Genomic DNA, 21,405 nt, shown 5'->3' with positions numbered 1-21,405 from the left:
AATAAATACCGTATCAAAATAATAAAAAATCTCCCACGAGTAACGTGTGTAAATATCAACTGGGCCCACACCACATCTCACATCACACATCACACCACTCCTTTGGACTTCCCCTCTCTCTCTCTACACACATTTTCGCTCATCTAAACAAACACAAAAATTAGGGTTTTAAAATTTCACAAAATGTAAAATAAAACACACACACTTTTCATCTTCTCTAATAGATCCCCTAATTTATCACTTTAATTTTATAATTTCCTTTTTTTTGCGATGGCGGCGAAGGTGACGGCGAATTACTCCAACGGCAACGGCGGCGGCGGAGAAGTGGTGGAGAATGGCGGAGTGCAGACGGGAGCGTCGATGATGGAGCAGTTGGTGCCGGAGATAAGAACACATGCGTTGAGTTATTTGGATTATCGGAGCTTGTGTCGTCTCTCGATGACTAATTCTACAATGAGGAAGGCTGCTAATGATGATAATGCTTGGAAATCTCTTTATCATAAGGTACTCCTCCTTTTCGATATTTTTGCGCGTTTCGGTTTGGTTTCGGTTTGTTTTTTTTATTTGGTTATTGAGATTGTTTATTTATCTAGTTGAGAAGGAAATTGATTGTGCTATGTTTAGGAGCGGAAACTTTTATTTATTTAATCGAGTTTAAAAGTGAACTGATTGTGTTATGTTTAGGAGCGTCTATGTTTAAAAGTAAACTGATTATGTTATGTTTAGGAGCCGATAATTTTATTTAATCTAGCTTAAGAGTAAACTGATTGCGTTATGTTTATGTTTAGTAGCGTCTATGTTTAAAAGTAGACTAATTACGTTATGTTTAGGAGTTATGTTTAGGAGCGGATAGTTACTTTAATCGAAATTAAAAGTAAACTGATTTAGGAGGGTCTATGTTTAAAAGTAAATTAATTATGTTATGTTTAGTGAGCGAAATTTTAGTTATTTAAATCGAGTTTTTAAAAGTAAACTAATTGTGTTATGTTTAGGGGCAGCTATGTTTAAAATTAAACTGATTATGTTATGTTTAGTGAGCGTATAATGCTATTAAATTATCGAGTTTAAAAGTAAAATGATTGTGTTATGTTTTTGAGTGTAGAATTCTATTAATTCATGAGTGTAAAAGTAAACTGATTGTGTTATGTTTAGGAGTGGAGAATTTTATTAATTTAGCGAGTATAAAAGTTAACTGATTGTGTTATGTTTAGTAGCATAGAATTCTGTTAGTTTATCGACTTTAAAATTTAACGTATTGTATTATATTGGACCGAGCTGGTGAAAATATTAATTTATGGAGGTGCTAGTGAATGTAGGATTGTGCTTTTAATGAGGAGTGAAATGTGAAATGAATTATTATTCACTGTTTTTGTTGTGTGTTATTAGTGGGATAGTGGTTTCAGTGGACTGTATAATGTTATGATGGGTGATTTTGTGTTATTGTAAGTGGTGATTTGTGTTGCTTTTCAAGGGGTTTAAAGATTGTATTGTTGTATGTAGAGTTTGAGAATGTTGATTTGTTGGTTATGTTTATGAGGTTTTGTGAATTTAGAGAAGGAGAGTTTGGATTTTATATTTTTAGGTGTGCTATGTAGGTTTGAGAATGGTACTTACTGGCCTGTATTAATGAGCTTGTATGAGTTGTAGAGAAGTGATGGTAATTGTGATTTTGGGTTGGGATTGTTTTTTGGGAAGTGTATGAGAATATTCAGTACTTAAATCAGTTTATGAAGTGGATGTGCATGTTTGCAGTTCTAGAGAAGTTGTTGTGACAGGTAAAATGTAGTTTTAGTAGGAAAGGAGTTACAGATGTGAACCGCGGTTCGGGTGATATGAGGTGTCATAAGTTTGTCCGTATAGAAGTGAATTAACTAGTAGAATAAATGTGGGCCCTTGAATGATTTACCAATGCTTGTTGACAGTTACGATGTTGTGAAAGGCTTTATTTTAAACTAAATTAAGCATCAAATTAGTGATTTTAAGTAGATCATTGGAGAGGTAAATTCTTGCTTGAAGCTATTCAGTTATAAAAGTGAAATATGCTGATTTAGATTAATTTTAAATTAAGACCTCCTTTGACAGTTCTAGAACTGTTTAGTTTCAAGAGCTATAGCTACTGATACAGAATCAGTGATGTCATGATCATTATTAGGATTTTGGCCCGTATTATTTTACTATTTTTAGGAGATGTTAGATTTTAGCTTAAAAGCGGAAATCTAGCATATGTACCCTTCCTGAGGCAATTTTTTCTCAGTTGCCATGAATTATATATATATATATATATATTTCAACTGACGTCCTTATTTTTGTGATTTGATTAATATCTGCAGGCTGTATATAGAAATGTTGTCTAGAATTTGATAGCACTCCAGCTTTGTTCTATCTAGAGATATTTCTTCAGTAATATTTTTTCTCCTCTATACATTGTTTTCATCTTGGCCTACATGTGTATTAAGATCTCTTTGGAATTAATAATTTTCGCAATCCCTTTATGATCATATATTGAACTTTGACGAGGCATTACCATCATGATCATATATTGAACTTTGTTGTATTTTACGAGGCAATACCTTTTACTTCAATCTGTTCCAGGATTTCACTATGGAGCAGGATAGTGTGACACCAGTGAATGGATGGAAAGCTTACTATGCAGCTACCAGGGACATTTTGAATATCAATTCAGAGTTTTTTAATATCATCAGAGAGCAACAACTTGCGGCAATGGGTTTACTGTGGTTTAATGCTGACTTTGTGAAATGCATTCATGCCAATGGGGAAAAATATTCAGGGTGAGTTTCCTTTTATCTCCCTGGTGGTTAGAAATTTGCAAATCTCTGTTAGTTGAATGCTGGTTGACTAGAAGGATTTGGTGTTGCTTAAATTTACCTTACATCTTTTAATTCCAGTTTGAAGGCTACCCATCAAATCCTAGTGTGCTAGTTCTTTAGCTTATAGGGATTGTGTTTTAAAAAAACGATATCCAAGCCATCTTTTAAAAACAAGCAGATGAAATTGTTTTCATGTATCAAAGATATAATAGATTGGGTTTATGCAGTTCCAGTTATCCTAGTTTATTTATTATTCGCATACTTTGTAGTCATTTATTGGCACTTGGGAATTTTTAATGCAAACTTTGACATTTGAGTTTCAGATTTGTTTATTACTTCATTTAATTATTATGAACATATTTGATAAGTAGAAGTCTTTATATTCTCAGTTAGTAGATGGCAGAAGTATCAAAATATTGACAACGATAAAATATTTAAAATTGTAAAATATTATATTAGTTCTGCATAACGAAGCTTGTGGATGGATTCTACTTCGTTTAAATGTGTCTTGTTTGAAGGGTCTTCTTCTCATATAGATGTTCATTATTGGATAAGGTGATCATAAGTTGTAACCCTTTACATGGATGTACTAAATAAGTATTTTTTAATCATTAGTTTACCTATACAAAAATAGCATATAAAAGAGCTATTTTGTAGTGAAAAAAAAATTCTATTTGTTCTTTTTTTAATTTCCCCTGCTGTGGGAATTTATAGTATTTTTATAAACAACCATATGAATTTGTAGTATATGTAGCATATATTAAGAATTAAAAGCCATTCTGAGCATTTCTAGTAAGTTGATTTATATCTCTTATAGTTGACAACCTGAGGGAAATTGAGTGTGAGACGCTGCCCGAATGTCACTTCATTGGTTTTCCGGGTGTCCTCTAATTTATGACATTACTGAGTATTTATATTAATGGCAGATTGTCTAACTTTTTTTTTTAACTCGGGATTATCTCCAATAGGTCCAATATGAATTATAGAGGCTAGAGTGAAATATCTACTTGATTTGTTGTTGGATTAAGTTCTTATGTTTAATGCTGTCGCGCCTTTAATGGTTACATATTTAATGAGTCAGTTTGTGTTGATTGAACTTTGGTAATTGTAATATGTTCTGGATGAACCTTCTACCATTGTTAGCTTAAAAAAGGTATTGTGATGCCTGATGTCTGCTTGTTGCTAATTACTAATTAGTATATAAGTCATATTTTTTTTTCTTGATCTTGCAAAATGAATTTATAGATTACTTTTTACTTGCCAACAATGGTAAGCTTTGGACCCTATATGGAGGTCTGTCACTTTTCTTATTTGACATAATCAATGCAATTTTAAGGTGCCAAAGGTTTAATTGACTTCTTGTTTTTTTTTCTACAGCTATACTGCAGTTATGGAGAGCTGGCAGCAGGCTTTTAGTTGGGAGCAAAGTGTTGATTTCCAGATTCGGGATGTGAGAGCTCGGGTACACTCAGACATGGCTTGGGTTATGTTGCAAGCAAATGTTGACATGGACATCAGACCATATAATGTGACTAATGCTTTTGAGTTCCATAACGGGAGGTGGTACATGGTGCATCATCACAGCTCAGCAGCGCTCGTCCACAATGGGGCGGTACAAATGATTTTAGGATAAGAAGCAGAAATGGGATGAATATAAGTAGAAAGTAAGAAATGGTACAGTTTCCGTTAAATATTAAAAGTGAAATTGTTTAGCAATCCAGTGTGGTTTCCTGGAAAATGTTGCTTGATTTGTCTAACCTCAGTTTTGGCTCTTTTGGTGGTGGGTTGGCTGTAATGTCTATGCTCTTCTTATCAATGGTCATCCCTTTTTGTCCTACCCTATTACCTTCGGTTGATAAATTTTATAAATACTACAGGAACAAAGTTCTTGGCATCTTTACTACTGATTATCATTGTGAAAAAAGTGATTCTTGAAATTGTGGAAAAGGGTCGAGATTTATTGTGAAGTTGCTGGATATTGTATTTACTAGTTAGTAAATATTATATGAAACTATTAATTATTAATCCCAATATCGGTTCAGCCGAGTATGAGCTAGTTACAGGGTTATAGTATTAATCTCGATGTCCCGGTTCGAGCAATTAATCAATTGATGCAAGTGCACATCTGTCCGAAAGTTGCTTCAGTAGTCATTTAAACTAAATTTCTGTTCTTTTTAGATTCTTACAATATGACATATGTTCATATTTTACCTGTTTTATTCTTTTAAATGAATATAGGATTGTTTCAAATTTAATATTTTTATCTTTGGTAAATTGGATTATAACACATACGAAGAAAATTTTGAGTTTAAGTATGGTGAAAGTAAAGGTATAAGGGCATTTTTGGTCTGTTATTCAATATTTTTTCCAAAGTCTTCTTATTTGTAAACTATAATGTGCATGGTTCGGAACATCAAATTTCATCATATACGGGCTTAAAGCCTGTTTAACAAATATCCCCCTGTTACATATATGATTATAACCGGAAAGAAGATTAGGCTAACATTCACTTCAACTTGTTTCAAAATTTCTCCTCTAAATTCAAACAAATAAAGAAAAGGATTGATGCAGGTTTAATTTAAATGTTCAAGTTTTCATGTCAGATCAAATCATATTATTTTTATACATAGTTATATTGCTTTTAGTAATTTATATTTTAATAATAATGCTTCTAAATTTTGTCTTTTGAAATTTTTATTCATGCATTAAAATTATTAAAAATTTGATTCTTTTTTAAAAATTATAACTTATAAATCATGATTTACCAAACACGTCACCCACTTATTAGGACAATTATCTAAACATCTCCAAACACATAAATAACTTATAAGTTACAATATTTATACCACTTATACGCCATTTTTTAAATTTAAGTAATTTTTAAAAAATCTTAAACGGGCCCAGTATTTACCAGGGTTTGAGAAATCTTATGAATAATTGGAGTCCAACTGTTTGAGAATTGAGATTGTACAATTTAAATTATTTTAAAATATAAGACAATTAAAAAGTTCCATTAATATGTCTTGGTGTAGACTGTAGAGTGAAGTGGTTGAGCTGTGTCCCCGCCGGAACTCACAAGTTTGACTCATTCCGTGCGTTTATGATTAATTATAAAAAAAACGAGAATAAATTAATTCTATATAAAAAAACACAAGTATATATAGTGTTGGATAAAATGTAGGAAGAAAACATGGCCATAGACAGAGTAGAAGAATAATGTCCACAGCTATCTTCTTCTCACTTACAGTCCCTCCTGGACAAGACCATCTCCATCATCATTTCATTAGCATTAGCAGCAGGAGGAGCACTAATACTACTGCTACATGGTCCAATAAATCTTTAAACTTTAAATGTTCTTCTGCACCTTCATCACCACCATCTACTTCAGTTGATGAGAGTGTCTCTAAATCTGATGTTTTCCCACTCAAGTATGTGTTTATGTACTTAAATCTTTGTCATTTAAATAACCATAATTCTTGATTTTATGTTTCACTCTTTTTGCTCCTTTTTTTGGGTGAATTATGGTAACTTTATGTGTTTCTTGAAAGTTGTGATTTTTAAGCAGTTTTTTAGTGAAATGAGATACTTTTAGTTGAATTTGTAAGCTTGATTCATATGGGCTAAAAGAAAATTAACGAACAAAGAGAGATGGTACAATATACCTTGTCTTAACATAAGTTTATTGGATAGAACAATTGGAAAAACTACAGTTGGATTTCTTAAGAATGAGACAGAAGTAAAATTTGAGTCATTGACCAATCTATAGACTTAACATGGGAAATACCCCGGCTTAAAAGTAATTAGAGTGTGATTATATCTTTGGTTATAGTTTTCGGGATTCTCCTCCGGACTTGGTATTTAAAATTCCTGCAACTGACCGTAGTAAATATTTAATACTTAGATCATTAGTTTAGTTCTCACTTGTTAATTTGATAATATCAATCAAGAACTAAATGTGAAATTAAGTCCTGACTGTCATCTTTGGTGCATGAGCTAGTTACGGAGTACAACAATTGTTCCTCTAGCTGTGGACAGCGTGACGTTTACTATATATTGTACTAGTTACAACCTATAAGATATAGGCCATTCATCTCAGAACCTATGGACTGGCAGATAATTAATGTAGGAGCCTTATTATTACACGGGATATATGGATGATACAACCTTGCTCGATTGTTTTTGATAATCCAAGTATGTACCAACACCACCTAGGGAAATTATATGCACACCATATCCTGATTTGTCAGCAGAACTATTTCGCATGGCTATGCTGTATTGCAGGATATTATTGGAGGGAGGGAGGGGGGGGGGAGGGGATGAAAGTGATCTAAATCAGCTTGTTCTCATGGTGATGACAACAACTTTCTACCTCTTTACCGATCATTTCAGTAGGTCTCATCTCAAATGTAGATGAATGACAGCAATTTCACTCTTGTTAGCATTTAGCCTGTTGAAAAGTGTTCCTTAAATTAACAGTAAATTTCTTTAGACATGGGAAATCAGACTATCTGAGCTTGGACTTCCATATGCACTATCTAGATATTAGATGGGTGAGGAGTTAATAAAAAAGTACACTACTTTCTTAAAGTTTCTTATTTCACCTTGCCTAATTGATAAAGTAAACACCCTGCACCGAGGTTTTGAGGATAGTTTCTTTCTGATTCCTGCAAGAAGTTCATGAATAATATAATGTAACAGGAAAATGAGCGTTCCCCTAGAAACATATTCCTATTCATTGATAAGTACTTCTAGTGCACTCTTCATAGATTGATAATAATGTTAAAATGACTGTTTTTTGTAATGGTAATTGGTACAAACTTTTCTACAGTGGTTGTAAAGCCTGTGGGAAAGAGGAAATCGAGAGTGGATGTAATGGTGAAGGAAGGATTCAGGGCGGGATAGCAACTGTTCCAGGCTTTGGATGGTGGCCTATAAAAGCTTATAGACCTTGTCCGGGGTTTGTGGAATCTGGTGGGAGGTATATGCGACAAGGTCAGAGCATGGATGAAGTTGCTGGCTTCGGAAGAGTGGAAATGGCAGTGGAAAAAACAGTGCCCCTTGTAAAAAATGTTGATGAACCTCCACCTAGGTAGAGTACGTTATTTCTGTGGATTTCACTTTTAATTTCTCACATAATGCTTCCTGTAATACATATAATTGAATCAACTGCAATATGCTAAGAGTCATTAGCATACCAGGATACATATGTAGAGTTTCTGCATTTTGCTGATATGGTGCACTATCTATAAGCCAGATTATAATCCTTGGCCTGTAATAACGTATTGACTATACGTCTGCTATTGCAGCAAGAAAAAGAAGAGGTCGAAAAAAGCCAAGAAGTAGATACTAGCATTAATGGTGAGTCGAGACGTTTTCTTCTGGAGGGTGGCAAGATGTCGCAAATATTAGATTCTTAGGTTGATTCGATACTGTTTTGCATTGTAGATTATATCATTTTCCCATAGAACAAGAAAACCTAAAGTACATTATAAAGGTCTTGAATGAAATTGCTTTTCTCAGATGGAAGTTCTCTATCCCAACTTCTCATTTCAGTTCAATATTTCAGTAATCTGTCTGCAAATCATGATGCACAGAATCTCCGAAAAAGTTCAGTCATGTAGTAGATCATAAATGTCATAGACAAGAGCAAAACTTCCATGAGTTAAAAAGTTCATCTGTAACACACATACTGTGAAAGCTTGTATTAAACATGCATAATCAATCCATTTATGTGTGTTAAACATATAGTTAAAAAAGGTAATTATACATGTTTAATACAAGCTTTCACAGTATGCTACAGATGAACGCTTCATCGGTATGCTAGATCATCTATAAAATCAAGAATGGCAGTGAAACAAAATTAAAATCTTGAATCCCTTCAAAAATGAAAAAAGAGTTTCCATTTTACCAGAAATGTTTATTACTACACATGAGCAACACCAGAATTTATCCCTTTATAGGACTGCTAATACACATTTCCATTGGCTCGACTTCATTTTGCTGACGATCATTAGCCGCTCTAAACACATTACAGAGAATTGGCTTCAAGATTAATCCCAAGTACCTCCTCGCCCTCCTCGGAGTCACGTGCCCCGAGGCTGCAGCCATCCTCATTTGCTCAATCAATGCTTCTGTATTCACATCTTCCGAAAATATTTCCTCCAGTTGTTTCGTATTAATCACCAGTTTCACTCTCCAAATGCCCTTTTGTGGTGGTGGCAATACCTCCAGTCCTGAACCATTAGTTAAACTCGTAACAATGTCAGAAGCAGCACTTGACATTCTAACTGGTTCCACTTCATTCAAGCTCAGGCTCACCTTTGCCCTTACATCTTTAAGATTATTATCTTTAGCAATCTGACCCTTGTCAAGCAGCTTAATTTGATTCAACCTCGTCCTTGCCCTTATATCTTTAACATGATCATCTTCTGTAATCTGACTCTTCTCAACCAGCTTAACTTCATTCAAGCCCTTCTTCGTGCTCAAATCTTTAACGCGATCATCAGTAGAGTCGCCCTCTTTAACTTCATTCAAGTCCTTCTTTGTGCTTAAATCTTTAAGTCCATCATCAGTAAAATCCCCCTCTTTAACTTCATTCAAGCTCTTCTTCGTGCTTAAATCTTTAACCCGATCATCAGCAGAGTCCCCCTCTTTAACTTCATTCAAGCTCATCTCCGCTTTAAAGTCTTTAACATGATCATTACTCTGCAAAACCTTCTTTTGTAGCTCTGCTAGTGGGAGAAGATAGTAGACATGGCTACAAAGAAGCTTCTCTCGATCAGGCAATGGCGTCGACGACACACAATTTTTCTTGAAAATGCCATAACCAGGATAATCACTAACAACTTCATGAACTAACTTAGGACCTTCAAGCTCCATTATTTTACCAGAATCCATCACAATCTTAATAAACCTGAAATGATTTTTTTCGACCACACCGCTTTTAATTGAACAATTCCCCATTTCCAAAACCACCTAATAGTACTAAAACTCTCACAACTTGTATAAAATGTACTATTCAAGTACAAGAATCTTGAAGCAAGAATATACAAGACTCTGCACAGATTATGAGGAACAACAGTACAAACTGGTATACTTCTTAAGAAGAACAAATTAACTGTACTAATTTGAAATTTTGAATTACAATGACATCTCCAACGTCGTGATTCGATTAAATTAGACCGTTGGGAGCATAAATTAATCAAGTTGAGAGATCTTGACGAGAATAAAATACGATTAATCTCGAATAAATTATTGCGCGTAACGACAGGTAACAGGCGCGGTCCAAGGTTAAAAAAATGCAGGCAGAGGGTCTGGAAATTGAAGATGAAATGAACTCAGAGGATAGAATAAATTATAAGCAAGTAAACGACATTTCAGGCACAGTCCACATTGTTAGAAAATGTGCAGAGGGGGTGTGTACTAACGTATTTACATGTTTTTTGATTCCTTATTTTAGTGTGTTGTTATTTTAACATGTATATCAGTGTTGCATGTTCTGATGTCGGGTGATTGATGAGTTTAAGTGTGTGTTTATGGAAGGTGAATAGTTTAGTGATTGTTTTGGCTTTAAAATGGAAATTTCACATGGAGATAAAAATGTGATAAATTAGAAAAAGGTGGAGGTTTAATGGTTTATTATAGGTGATTAAACTTGGTGGATGATAGTTACACACGTAGAGGGTTGAGAAGAATATTTGTTGTATTTGTTGGTATTTAGCATGGTAAGTGTGTTTTTGTCAAAAGAAAAAACAAAAGAACAGGGCAAAACGGTTTCTGTGCGCTATTAGTAATTGTGTAGCATGCCACCGTCTATTTTTGCACACCTTGACAATTTGAATAAATGGGTCAATTTTGGTTATGATCAATTTTTTATTATAAAATTTATCAGAAATACTTATATTTTTAAATTTATTTTAAAAGATAGAATTAATTGCACTTTGAAATCAAAATAGTAAGTCTAATTTCTAAAATACAGTTTGCAACCCTTAATTTTCAATATTAACTTCAACATGCATCACTTCAGGTTATAAAATTGAAATTGAGATGTTAATATTAATAACTAAAATTTCAAATCAATAAAAATATTTATTTTAATGCATATTTATATGAAAAAAAATTATACCTCCTCCGGCCTACTGGATTCTTTACATTGGTGACGGAAGATCGGCACACATTTTGAAACTTCCGTAAAGTATGGTTTCCTAAATAATTTTAAATATTTTTTTCTTTTAATAAAAAAATAATTTTAAATTTTTATTAAAAAAAAATTCTAAAAATAAATTATAGAACTATATTTTTTATAGTAGTCTTAATGCATGACCAAGCAAAAAGTAAGTAAAAATTCAGAGAGTAGCTATTTTACATTAGTAATTCTCTAAATTATTCATAATGTTAAATACTTAAAATATATTTATCAAGCAAAATGTATGTTTATATATATAATCATAAAATTTCTAAATATATTTATATTTTAAAATTTTAAAAATTATACTGAGTAAAATATAAAATAATTGATATTAATATTATTTTTATAATTTGAAATTCTAACTTTTAGTTTAATTTTAAAAAATTGAAATAATTATTTAAATAATTACTGAATTTCAATTTTACCCTTCAAAATATAAATATTTTTAACAAAATAGTTAAAAGGATGCATATTATATTTGAGTCGAAAGTTAGGGGTCGCAAACTATATTTTTGAAAATAAATATATAATTTTTGTTATTGAATGAAAGGTAGGGGTTATAAAATACAATTAACTCTCAGATAATGTTAAAAGTTGTATAGAAGATTGCAAGGTTGGTTGTAATAATTGCAATAAATATTGCATTTCGTTTCGTGTTACATATAAAATTGTAACTGTCATGTCAACTTCTGGGCATGACCCTAAAGAGCTTCTCATCGATACGTTGGAAAGATAGACTTAAATTACTGAAAAGCATAAGTTGGGCCAGTGGGCTCGTATCTTGATTTGTCTATTATTAAAGGAACGAGCCTTTAAAAGAATACAAAGTGTTAATGGGTTGAGCTTGTTGTGCGAGCTGGGCTCGTGCGCTCGTTGTGCAAGCTGCGTTCATGGACTTATTGTGTGAATTGGGCTCGACATGCGAGCTGGGTTGATGGGCTCATTGTGTGAGCTGAGTTCAACATGCAATTGGGTTCATGGACTCATTCTGTGAAATGGGATTTACAAGCGAACTGGGCTCGTGGGCTCATTGCGTGAGCTGGGTTTGTGGGCTCATTATATGAGCTAGGCTCACATCATGCGAGTTGGGCACCTGAGCACATTGTTTGTGTTGGGCTTGTGGGCTAATATCACCTTATAACCAGGGTTAGTGGGCTGCTAGCTCATCACATGAGTTCTAGCCAACATTGAAGGTGAATTAGGAAGGATATCCACATCCAAGTTGGGCTCGTGTACTCACGTCTAATGGAATAATGAAGGAGAGGGTTCATTTATTGATTTAAAAAGAGCTAGTATGAGCCGAGACTAGAGATGCGTAAAAAGCCCATCAGGCCGGGCTTTAAAAACCCCGATTTTTTTTTGAAAACGAATCGGGCCGGGCTTTTTTAAAAATTGGGTCGGTCCGGGCTTCCTAATAAATATAAGGGTCGTTTTAGGCCCGCTGGGCCGGGACGGATCGGGCCGAACCGGGCTTTATCCGGGCTTGTTATTTATATATTTTAAAAAAAAATTATAACTCGAATTATGAATAATTTAAATACCAGAGACAATAATATTTTAATATATCAGATAGAGTAGTTTAGACACTGAAATAAATAATTATTTTTTTAATATAATATATAAATAATCATATATTCCTTAATTACTTCTAATATTATAATATAATATTTTAAAAATTATAAAAAGTCTTGTATATTTTCAAATTATATATAATAAATTCAATTTTTTAATCGGGGTTTTCAAAAAGCCCGGGCGTTTATTCGGGCCGAACCGGGCGTTTATTCGGGCCGAACCGGGCTTTTATCCGGACTTTTTTCGATCTGAGCTTTTTTAAATCCAGGCTTTTTGGGTTTCAGGACGGGCCGAATTTTCGAGAAAAAAGGAGGCTCATTTAAGGCCCGCGGGCCGGGCCGAACCGGGATTTTTTCCGGATCGGGATTTTCGGGTTTTTTCCATATCGGATTTCGGGATTCGGATTTTTTGAAAATATCTAGCCGAGACAACCAAACCGACTCGTATTAGGTAAATTTGTATGAAATATGGAAAATGACCCTTAGATGACTGGGTTGTTCGTAAATTTCGAGGTCGATATGGGACATTCATACAATGACGGGAAGAAATGGATGCCGCGGGATTGTAGAAAGCATGTGGGGTCGGTCGAGATTTACTTGATTAATTGGCTAAAGGTCTAACTTAGGTCTGGGCTTGGGCTGCGCGGGTAGAAAAAACCTTATCCTAGCCTAGATAACTTGATCCCCAAGAATTACGTGAGACTCGATCCCTATAAATAAGGTACATAGGCACTTGTATGATCGGTTCAGTATTTTGTTTCTCGATTCGGTTTCAGATCAGTTTTTCTCGGCTCGGCTTTTCCCAGTTTTCCTCGGTTTCGGTTCGGTTTCGGTTTTAATTCGATTTTTTTGCCCTAAGCTCAGTCACCACCATACACAACATTCCTTCATACTCGGATATCACCCTTGATCTTTATTCTGGTCGTTAACCTCCAAAACACTGTTTTACGAAATTCTACTTTTTTTGAAATATTTTCTATCGAGTATTTTTGAAAAAAAAAACTTTTGATTATGAATGTGGGATATATTTTGAATCAGGTTAAACTTTATTCAATCAGATTTCAATTCGAAATATAGTCTGCTTTGATCTTTCGGGGTCAATATTGCTTGATAATTGTAAGACTTTCAAAAAACATCTTATTATTAAATTAAATATTTTTACTGAATTAATGTAACAACTTAAAAAGTGTTACATGACTGTTAACTAATGTCATTAAGTTATTTTAAATATTAAATTTATTAATTAATAGTCAAATTTAGTGAATAAAAATTGCGTTAATGTAGCTATTATGATCTATTAGGAGTAAAAACATCATATCATTACTTTTCCAATTCGATTTTTATCGAATCTTGTATTTCGGGTTATATTCGATTTGAAAAAAATATTATATGATTCCGATAGTATCTTATTTGATTTTGATCGGGTTTTTGGATAATTTTTTACTCAACTATTTTTTTTATCAAGTAAACTATGACATTACTATTGAATGATTTAATTTGCATGAAAAATTAGATGGAATTACATTTTAAGCACAACGATTGGGTGAGGTAATCCCCTGAAAATGATGTATTCGGATCAGGACTTTGGTCTGGGCTATCTTAGGCCAGATAAAAGAGACTTAGCCTCTTCGGCCCAAGTGCCTTTTGGGCCTCGTTCGGCGGGCCTCCAAACACAAGAAAATCCTCATGATGTTGAAACATGTTTACTGAACCACAAAGATTCAAGCCGTGCAATTTATACAAACTCTAAGGCCCGTTTGTTTGTCAGTTTATAAGTTACTTGTAGCTTATAAGCCCGTAATAACTTATCTCGTAGTGTTTGTCGACCCAACTTATAAGTTGGATTTATAACTTATAAGCTGATAATTTGAATGTTGGTAACAACATACTTTTTCTCAACTTATTTTGAATTTTTATTTTTTTATTAACTTTAGTTTTAAAAAATGTGTTCTAAACTATTTTTCTAATATAATAATCACGAATTAAGATAACTTTATTTATAATTTATTTATTTTTGTTCAATTAAGTAAAAAAATATGACTTTTATCCAAAAACTTATACAACTTACAAGCATTTATTTACTTATCACTTATAAGACATTTATTCATTTTAAGTTATAAGTTATTTATTTTAAAATTTTCCAAACGGACACTAAATTTAAGTAAAGTTGAAGCAATTTTCACCTAAAATTAAGACTTTTGCGCATATGCCTTAAAAAAAAACTTTTGTGTACATAAAAAGATGTAGTCCACGAATTTGACAATAGATGGAGAGATCACCGAATCAATACATTGAATGCATAGATATGTTCACAAATCACAAATGTGACTTTACGTCAATTTCATGTTCATGACCCTGTGCCACCAAGCAGTGGCGGACGCAGGAATTTTTTTACGGGGGTCCAAAAAAATTTTAGAAAATCATTCTAAGAAGATTTGTATCCATCAAGGGGTCACCATGATGCATCATCAACTGCTCCCCATGATTTATATACAGACTTCCATAAAAAAAGAAGAAGTAAATATAGAAGAGGCATATAGGAAGGAAAGTTAGAAAGATAGGGTTCGAACCCTGGTTTTTCATTAGAACCAAAACAGAAACAACCAGCCAGGCTACAGTCACAAGTGATGAATTTTGCATACTACCAACTTATATTTGGAAATTTAGGGGGGGCCAGGGACCCCTCTGGACCCCCCCTAGATCCGCCTCTGCCACCAAGTAATTGACCGTTTCATCGGTGCTATTCGTACAACTCTCATTTTAAATTCAACTTGCTATTTGTATGAGCGGGCTGAACAGGGGCACTGCCTAATACCGGTAAAAATTAAACAGGTGTTCGACCTCGAATATCACTATTTGAGTGAGAATAATTTCAAATATCATTTTTCGAAAAGATGATCATAAATGTTATTTTAAAACGGAAAAGTATGTTATGTTTTAAAAACTTTGTCAAAAATACAAAATTGTTTTGCGTTTATTTTAATTTTTTTTCTTAATAAGTGAAAACGGGAGTTCAGGTTAGATTTTCCTTTTTTTAAAAATGATAACGCAACTTGAAAATGTGTTTTTGCATCGAAACGGAGTTTCAGGATTGATTTTCAATGTATTTTTCATTTTTTTTCAAAAAAAATTTGAAATAGAGTTAATTGCAGTTTGCAATCCCTATCTTTCATCTAAATTCAAAACAGTATACCTACTTTGTAAAATACAATTTACAACCCATAACTTTCAAAATCAAATACAACATGCATCCACTTCACAATTTTAAGTAATAAATTGAAATTGAGCTGTTTAATATTAATAATTAAAATTTCAAATCAATAAAAATATTTATTTCGATGCATTTTTTACATGAAAAAAAAATATAGTTAGTTTTTATTAGTAATACTCTAAATTAATCATAATGCTAAAATACTTAAAATATATATATATCAAGCAAAATATATGTTTATAAATATAATCATAAAATTTCTAAATATATCTATATTTTAACTATTTAAAAATTATATTGAGTAAAATATAAAATAATTGACATTAATATTATATTGGGTAAAATATAAAATAATTGACATTAACATTATATTAAGTAAAATATAAAATAAATGACATTAATATTATAATGTTTTAAATTATAAAAATAATATTAAACACCTCAATTCCAAATTTATAACTGAAAATTATGAAGGGAATACATGTTGTATTTGATTTTAAAAGTTAGGGGTTGTAAACTGTGTTTTACAAAGTAGGTATACTGTTTTGAATTTAAATGAAAGATAAGGGTTGCAAACTGAAAATAACTCATCTGAAATATTAGATAATGTTATGTTTCGAAGTTTAAAACTTTATTATACGGGATATTTTGTTAGTATTTTATTTATATTTATAAATATTTTAAAATTTTTAAAACGCAAATTGAAAATTGTTGAACTCTAAAATATTTAAAATGATTAATAAGTGGGGTTTAGGCTCTATGGTTTAGTGCCTTAAATCATAAATCCTAAATCGGTTTACGTTTTATTAATTTATATTTTAAAATTTCTAAAACCTAAAAGGGAAGTTGGTGAATCCTTAAATGTAAAAAATTGTTAAATCAGAGTCCACTTTTTAATATTTTTGGGTTTACCAATTCACAATTTAAGATTTAAAAATATTAATATATATATATATATATATATATATATAATATGAACAAAACATCTCTTAGAATAAAGTTTTGAGTTTGGAGATATAACATTATTAAGTATTTCGTGTAAAAAAAACTAAAAAATTGCAAAACACTAGCGTTTACAATGAAAACATAATTTGAAAGTGCGTTTTTGTTTAAAAACATTAATTGAAATTACGTTTTTCAATTTAAATAAATAAAAAAAATAAGAAAAACGTCAACCGTAACTGTATTTTTTTATTAATAATCAAAACGGAAACCGAAACTCCGTTTTAAAATGTTATTTGAGACATTTTTTCACAAAATGACATTGAAGATCATTATTGGCAAAATTGATATTGAGAGTCATTCTTAGTGACATTTGGAGCCTTTATCATTAAACATAGCAACCACAAAATTCGTTTTGGAAAAATAGCCGTGCGACAAAGACACCCCAATACTTACCCCCCATTATTAAACTTAACACTACACCTCTCATTAAATAATCTCCGGCATAACTGATCACCTAAATTGTATGACTTTTCTTATAATATACTACTAACATAATTCATGAAGTTGACTAGGGACCAAGTGAGAGATCCGTGCATTGAATGTAATCATGTATAGGGATATCTTCACAAGGACCAATTCTAATTCAATTATGCATCACAATATATTAAGGGAAAAAAAATAGGAGTCTCGCACTCTAGTGAACATCCAGATTTATCACGGTGTCTAGAAACAAAGAAGAGTCTTCCATTGTAGACAACCATATTCCAAGTTAAAAACTTTAAATATCAAATCTAAAATAATTATAAATCAATCTACCCCCAACCGATAATTCTTCAATTATCTCAAACCTAACATCGCAACTAATACAGTAAAACATCCTTAAAAGTATTTAAGTTGGAACCAAGAATAATTATTTAACCAAATTTATTACTTAAAAATACACTCTCTCTATTCATTGGTACCGAAAAATAAAATTATTTTATTAATTATTACTGATCAAGCTTCAACCTTGATTAGTAACTAGAAAATGATATGTTGGCATTGGTTTTCATTAGATAAAATATCTCTAATGACTAGATAAATTTCCCATCTAAAATGTCTATACATAAAAGTTGAAACAGACACATCTAGGCCACCTAATATCTCTACTCACTAGAGCACGTTTCTTCTTCCATCCCAGAGTAGATGAGCCCTAAACATCAAGAATGCATGCCCTCTTTACCAAACAAACTTTTTTCACAGGATATTTATTCAATCATTCACAAGAAAGAAATATAACACAAAAGTAACATAAACGGAGGTGCCATTATTTCTTACACTTTATCTATACACATTCATCCTTCACTCGAACCCCAGAAGTCAAAATTACAACCACCTCCACCATCCATATGAAACACAAAGTAAAAGTTACTTCTTCATAACTTGTACATATTTTGATTTCCACATATACTCCTTAGTCCCCTCTATATAGTACTTGTATATTTATAATATAGTCAATATAGTCTCTTATCTTAACATCTGAACTCTTCCGCTGTCTTCATGATCTTTAAGCGGGTGGTTCCATGCGATGCTGCATTCTCAAGCCTTGGTTTCCTCGAATATGTCCAACAGAGAGATAGCCTGCAAATTGACAAAGAACCAAGGTCTGGTCAGTACATTAAAAATTAAAGATACACGGTCTACTCGGTGCTTGATGAATGTTTAGACAATTAGTTAACCATATACCTCGGGTATGCTTAGCTCCAGGCGGAACTTAGGACCATCGTAGTGGTGCAGAATTGGCCTGAATGAATCCTCCTCCAGTGGTTCACAAACTTTTCTTGTCATTACACGAACCTGTACATAATTTAAACAAATGGGAAAAGGTTACTACTTAAAGCATTGCAAAACATGACACATGAAACTCTGATTTGAACTATATGGTTTTATGAGTAGAATAGTATATGTATAAACCTGAGCAGGGAATCGGGATTCTCCTTGGTTCTTCTTGTCCTCCCAAGCAGTGGGATCAATGTTTGTTCCTCCAAAGCTTGCAGCCTGCAATATCAAAGTCGTATTAAAACTAGTATCATGTAAGCTTTAAATCGATACCCTACTCTAAATTTCTGACTAACTAATATCATGTGAGCTTTAAAATCACATTTCTTTTCTCATTTCAAACCAAACTTCCCAGCTAGAATTAAAAAAAGGCAATACCTAACTGTAACAAATTAAAGGAAGATGGACAAACCTCAAAAACACCATGTAGTTGGTGAGTGGAGTAATTGTAGAGAAACAAGGGCAACCCTGGTAGTATGGCTCGGACTGAATCACGGTAACGTGGAGGCAAACCTGGAGAGATGATTATAGCATAAAACAATTAGGAATCACAAACAAGCTTCATATCATAACAAAAATTAAGGGAATGGTTCCCATAAGTATTATTGTACTTTGAACAAAAGATGAACTAAAATCTTTGCAACAGATCACTATCATTAACTCTGCTAGGTTTTATTTTCAAAATAATTCATATAAAAGATAAAGATTGCTGCTTTAAAATATCAACAAAGACCACAACTTTGATAGTAGAACATCTAACTTAAACACAAAATATACTTACAAAACCACCAACTAATAAAATAAGAAATATAGAAAGTTCATCATACACCCAACATCAAACTGGCAATTTCGAAATTACAACAAAGATCACAAGTTTGAATGATCAAAAGCTTCATTGAATCCAACTTGATCATTTAATTAACTTTGCAAGCCAACTAATACAACTTAAGAACATATAAACTTCATATACCCAGCACTAACCTATTTTAAAAACACTACCCGCATAAGAAGAATCATACTAATCAACACAAACTAGTAAACAAATCCAACCAAGCAAAGAGATGCAGATTTTCTCACATACCCACATCAATAGATGCATATTAATCAACACAACTAGCAAAAACTAATTATAGTAATTGAAGCAAGTAAAAGATGCAAACTTTGTCACATACCCACCTCAATTAATTGATACTAATCATCATAGCCTACAAAACACTAATCATACTAACCAAATCAACAAAAAACATAATCAAGCAACATCACAATTAAAAAAACACAAACATTGATCAGCTAAACTACACTAATCATAGTAATCCAACCGATCAAAACTCAGCAAAAAATTCAAACTTTGTCACATACTCACATCAACAAATTCATCCTAATCATCATAAGCTACAAAACACTAATCATACTAATCAAATCATAAAAAAACACAAACTTTAATCATCAAAAAATATATAAACTTCAAGAAAATCAAGAAAACATACCAAATAGCTGCCTCTTGAGATTCTCCTGCATAGTATCATTGTTACACACAAAAATATACCCACCCACTCTCTCATTTCTTGGCAAAGATTCTGCAGGTGGCAAAGTCTTAAATCTTTTTTCAACCCCATTTTTATTCTCACCCCCAATTTTACCACCACTCTCATTATTATTATTCTTGTTCTTGTTCTTCTTCACACTCTTCCCATGAAATTGCTGCTGCTGCTGCTGATTAATATTATAATTAAAATTAAAATTACCATTTTCTTGATCAATCATCTTCCCCTTAAAAGCACTATTTATATTCCCCACAACATTTGAGTCAACCCCATTAACTGAATTGAAATTAAAGCTAGGTTTCGAATAAACCCCTTTGTTGAATGACCCATTTGAGTTCGACCCGAACTGTGACCCGACTTGGGGAGACTCAATTTTCCAGCTGTGATTGAAGCCATTGAAATTGGTTTTTGGGTTATTGTCAGTTTGAGTAACTGAGTCGGTTGGGTCCGAGTTGAGGCCACCTCCGACTCGGATATCGAAGTTGCGTCGGGTTTCGGGTTTTTTTGACCCGTAAGAAGTGCTCCAAATTGAGTCATTAAGAGAGAGATTTTGGAAGTTGTTGGTTTGGACTCTAAGTTGGTCACTGAATTGATAAAAAGATGTGTTGTTGTTGTTGTTGTTCTCCATTTTTTGATAAAATTATAGACGCAAAATTTTGTAAATTGTAAGTATAGCTTGGCTGGTAAAAGAGAGGTTTTGGAGAGAGAATAGTAGAGAGAGATAGAGAGAATATGAGAAGAGTTGTGAAATGTTTTATAAAGATAGTGGGAATGTAGTGAACATGTGTGTGTATATTTATATGTAGTTTTATTATTTTTGGGTGTGAGTTGGGGGTTTGGGAAATTTCTAAGAAAGAAGGTGGGGGTTGAGAAATTTGGAGGTGGCGTGTAGATTTGTCAAAACAGTGTGGTCTTGAAAAGAAAATTGTTGATTTTTAATTTAAAGTGTAGTTTATGTTTTTTATAAAATATATAAATTTTGTAACTCAATCGGTTATTTAATAATTATATTTATTTATTTTCTAACAAATGAGAATCAAAAATAACATATTTGAAGGTGAGCGCAAATCGAATTCAGATTTGTAGTACAACAAATAAACCGATGTTACTTGCGGGGATGGAACAAGATATAAAATTGGAGGGGCAAAATTTGTGACAAAAGTTTTGAGATAAAAATTAATATGACATTCTAGATTAAGGACAATATCGTGAATTTATTTTTATAAAAATAAAAAAACATTTAAGTGATATGTGAAAATATTTGGAATACAAATGTTCTCAGTTTAGGAAAACTAAATAA

At 32.4% G+C, this 21,405-nt stretch overlaps 4 protein-coding genes across 4 annotated transcripts; 2 read left to right on the top strand and 2 right to left on the bottom strand.

Moving 5' to 3' along the window:
* Positions 1-95: 95 nt before the first annotated feature.
* On the top strand, positions 96-4,583 carry LOC141698509 (F-box protein SKIP8). The gene is made up of 3 exons (XM_074503214.1): positions 96-504; positions 2,593-2,789; positions 4,206-4,583. Exons 1-3 carry the CDS (start codon positions 271-273, stop codon positions 4,459-4,461), a joined length of 687 nt encoding a protein of 228 aa, XP_074359315.1. The 5' UTR covers positions 96-270; the 3' UTR covers positions 4,462-4,583.
* A 1,419-nt stretch (positions 4,584-6,002) lies between these two features.
* LOC141698377 (uncharacterized) lies at positions 6,003-8,349 on the top strand. The gene is made up of 3 exons (XM_074503064.1): positions 6,003-6,256; positions 7,657-7,917; positions 8,135-8,349. Exons 1-3 carry the CDS (start codon positions 6,045-6,047, stop codon positions 8,169-8,171), a joined length of 510 nt encoding a protein of 169 aa, XP_074359165.1. The 5' UTR covers positions 6,003-6,044; the 3' UTR covers positions 8,172-8,349.
* A 287-nt stretch (positions 8,350-8,636) lies between these two features.
* LOC141698059 (uncharacterized) lies at positions 8,637-10,234 on the bottom strand. Its single transcript, XM_074502665.1, has one exon. The coding sequence runs from the start codon at positions 9,789-9,791 to the stop codon at positions 8,775-8,777; it is 1,017 nt and encodes a 338-aa protein (XP_074358766.1). The 5' UTR covers positions 9,792-10,234; the 3' UTR covers positions 8,637-8,774.
* A 7,726-nt stretch (positions 10,235-17,960) lies between these two features.
* On the bottom strand, positions 17,961-20,880 carry LOC141696747 (DCD domain-containing protein NRP-B). The gene is made up of 5 exons (XM_074500878.1): positions 20,049-20,880; positions 18,974-19,074; positions 18,697-18,780; positions 18,469-18,579; positions 17,961-18,363 (listed from the first exon to the last, which is right to left on the bottom strand). The coding sequence occupies exons 1-5, from the start codon at positions 20,731-20,733 to the stop codon at positions 18,322-18,324; spliced, it is 1,023 nt and encodes a 340-aa protein (XP_074356979.1). The 5' UTR covers positions 20,734-20,880; the 3' UTR covers positions 17,961-18,321.
* Between the last annotated feature and the right edge of the window lie 525 nt (positions 20,881-21,405).

This window comes from Apium graveolens, chromosome 11 (genome assembly GCF_009905375.1).
Source record: "Apium graveolens cultivar Ventura chromosome 11, ASM990537v1, whole genome shotgun sequence".
Lineage (NCBI taxonomy): Eukaryota > Viridiplantae > Streptophyta > Magnoliopsida > Apiales > Apiaceae > Apium > Apium graveolens.
Note: the sequence above shows the minus strand (reverse complement) of the source record. Positions and strands in the feature narration are given on the sequence as shown.

Bases quoted from the DNA above. Each gene is read 5' to 3' on its own strand.
- LOC141698509 (XM_074503214.1), top strand. From the start codon at position 271: ATGGCGGCGAAGGTGACGGCGAATTACTCCAACGGCAACGGCGGCGGC. The intron at 505-2,592 runs GTACTCCTCCTT...AATCTGTTCCAG, and splicing joins GGAAATCTCTTTATCATAAG to GATTTCACTATGGAGCAGGA. The intron at 2,790-4,205 runs GTGAGTTTCCTT...TTTTTTCTACAG, and splicing joins AATGGGGAAAAATATTCAGG to CTATACTGCAGTTATGGAGA.
- LOC141698377 (XM_074503064.1), top strand. From the start codon at position 6,045: ATGTCCACAGCTATCTTCTTCTCACTTACAGTCCCTCCTGGACAAGAC. The intron at 6,257-7,656 runs GTATGTGTTTAT...ACTTTTCTACAG, and splicing joins TCTGATGTTTTCCCACTCAA to TGGTTGTAAAGCCTGTGGGA. The intron at 7,918-8,134 runs GTAGAGTACGTT...CTGCTATTGCAG, and splicing joins GTTGATGAACCTCCACCTAG to CAAGAAAAAGAAGAGGTCGA.
- LOC141698059 (XM_074502665.1), bottom strand. From the start codon at position 9,791: ATGGGGAATTGTTCAATTAAAAGCGGTGTGGTCGAAAAAAATCATTTC.
- LOC141696747 (XM_074500878.1), bottom strand. From the start codon at position 20,733: ATGGAGAACAACAACAACAACAACACATCTTTTTATCAATTCAGTGAC. The intron at 19,075-20,048 runs GTATGTTTTCTT...TCATCTCTCCAG, and splicing joins TCTCAAGAGGCAGCTATTTG to GTTTGCCTCCACGTTACCGT. The intron at 18,580-18,696 runs GTTTATACATAT...AATTATGTACAG, and splicing joins AATCCCGATTCCCTGCTCAG to GTTCGTGTAATGACAAGAAA.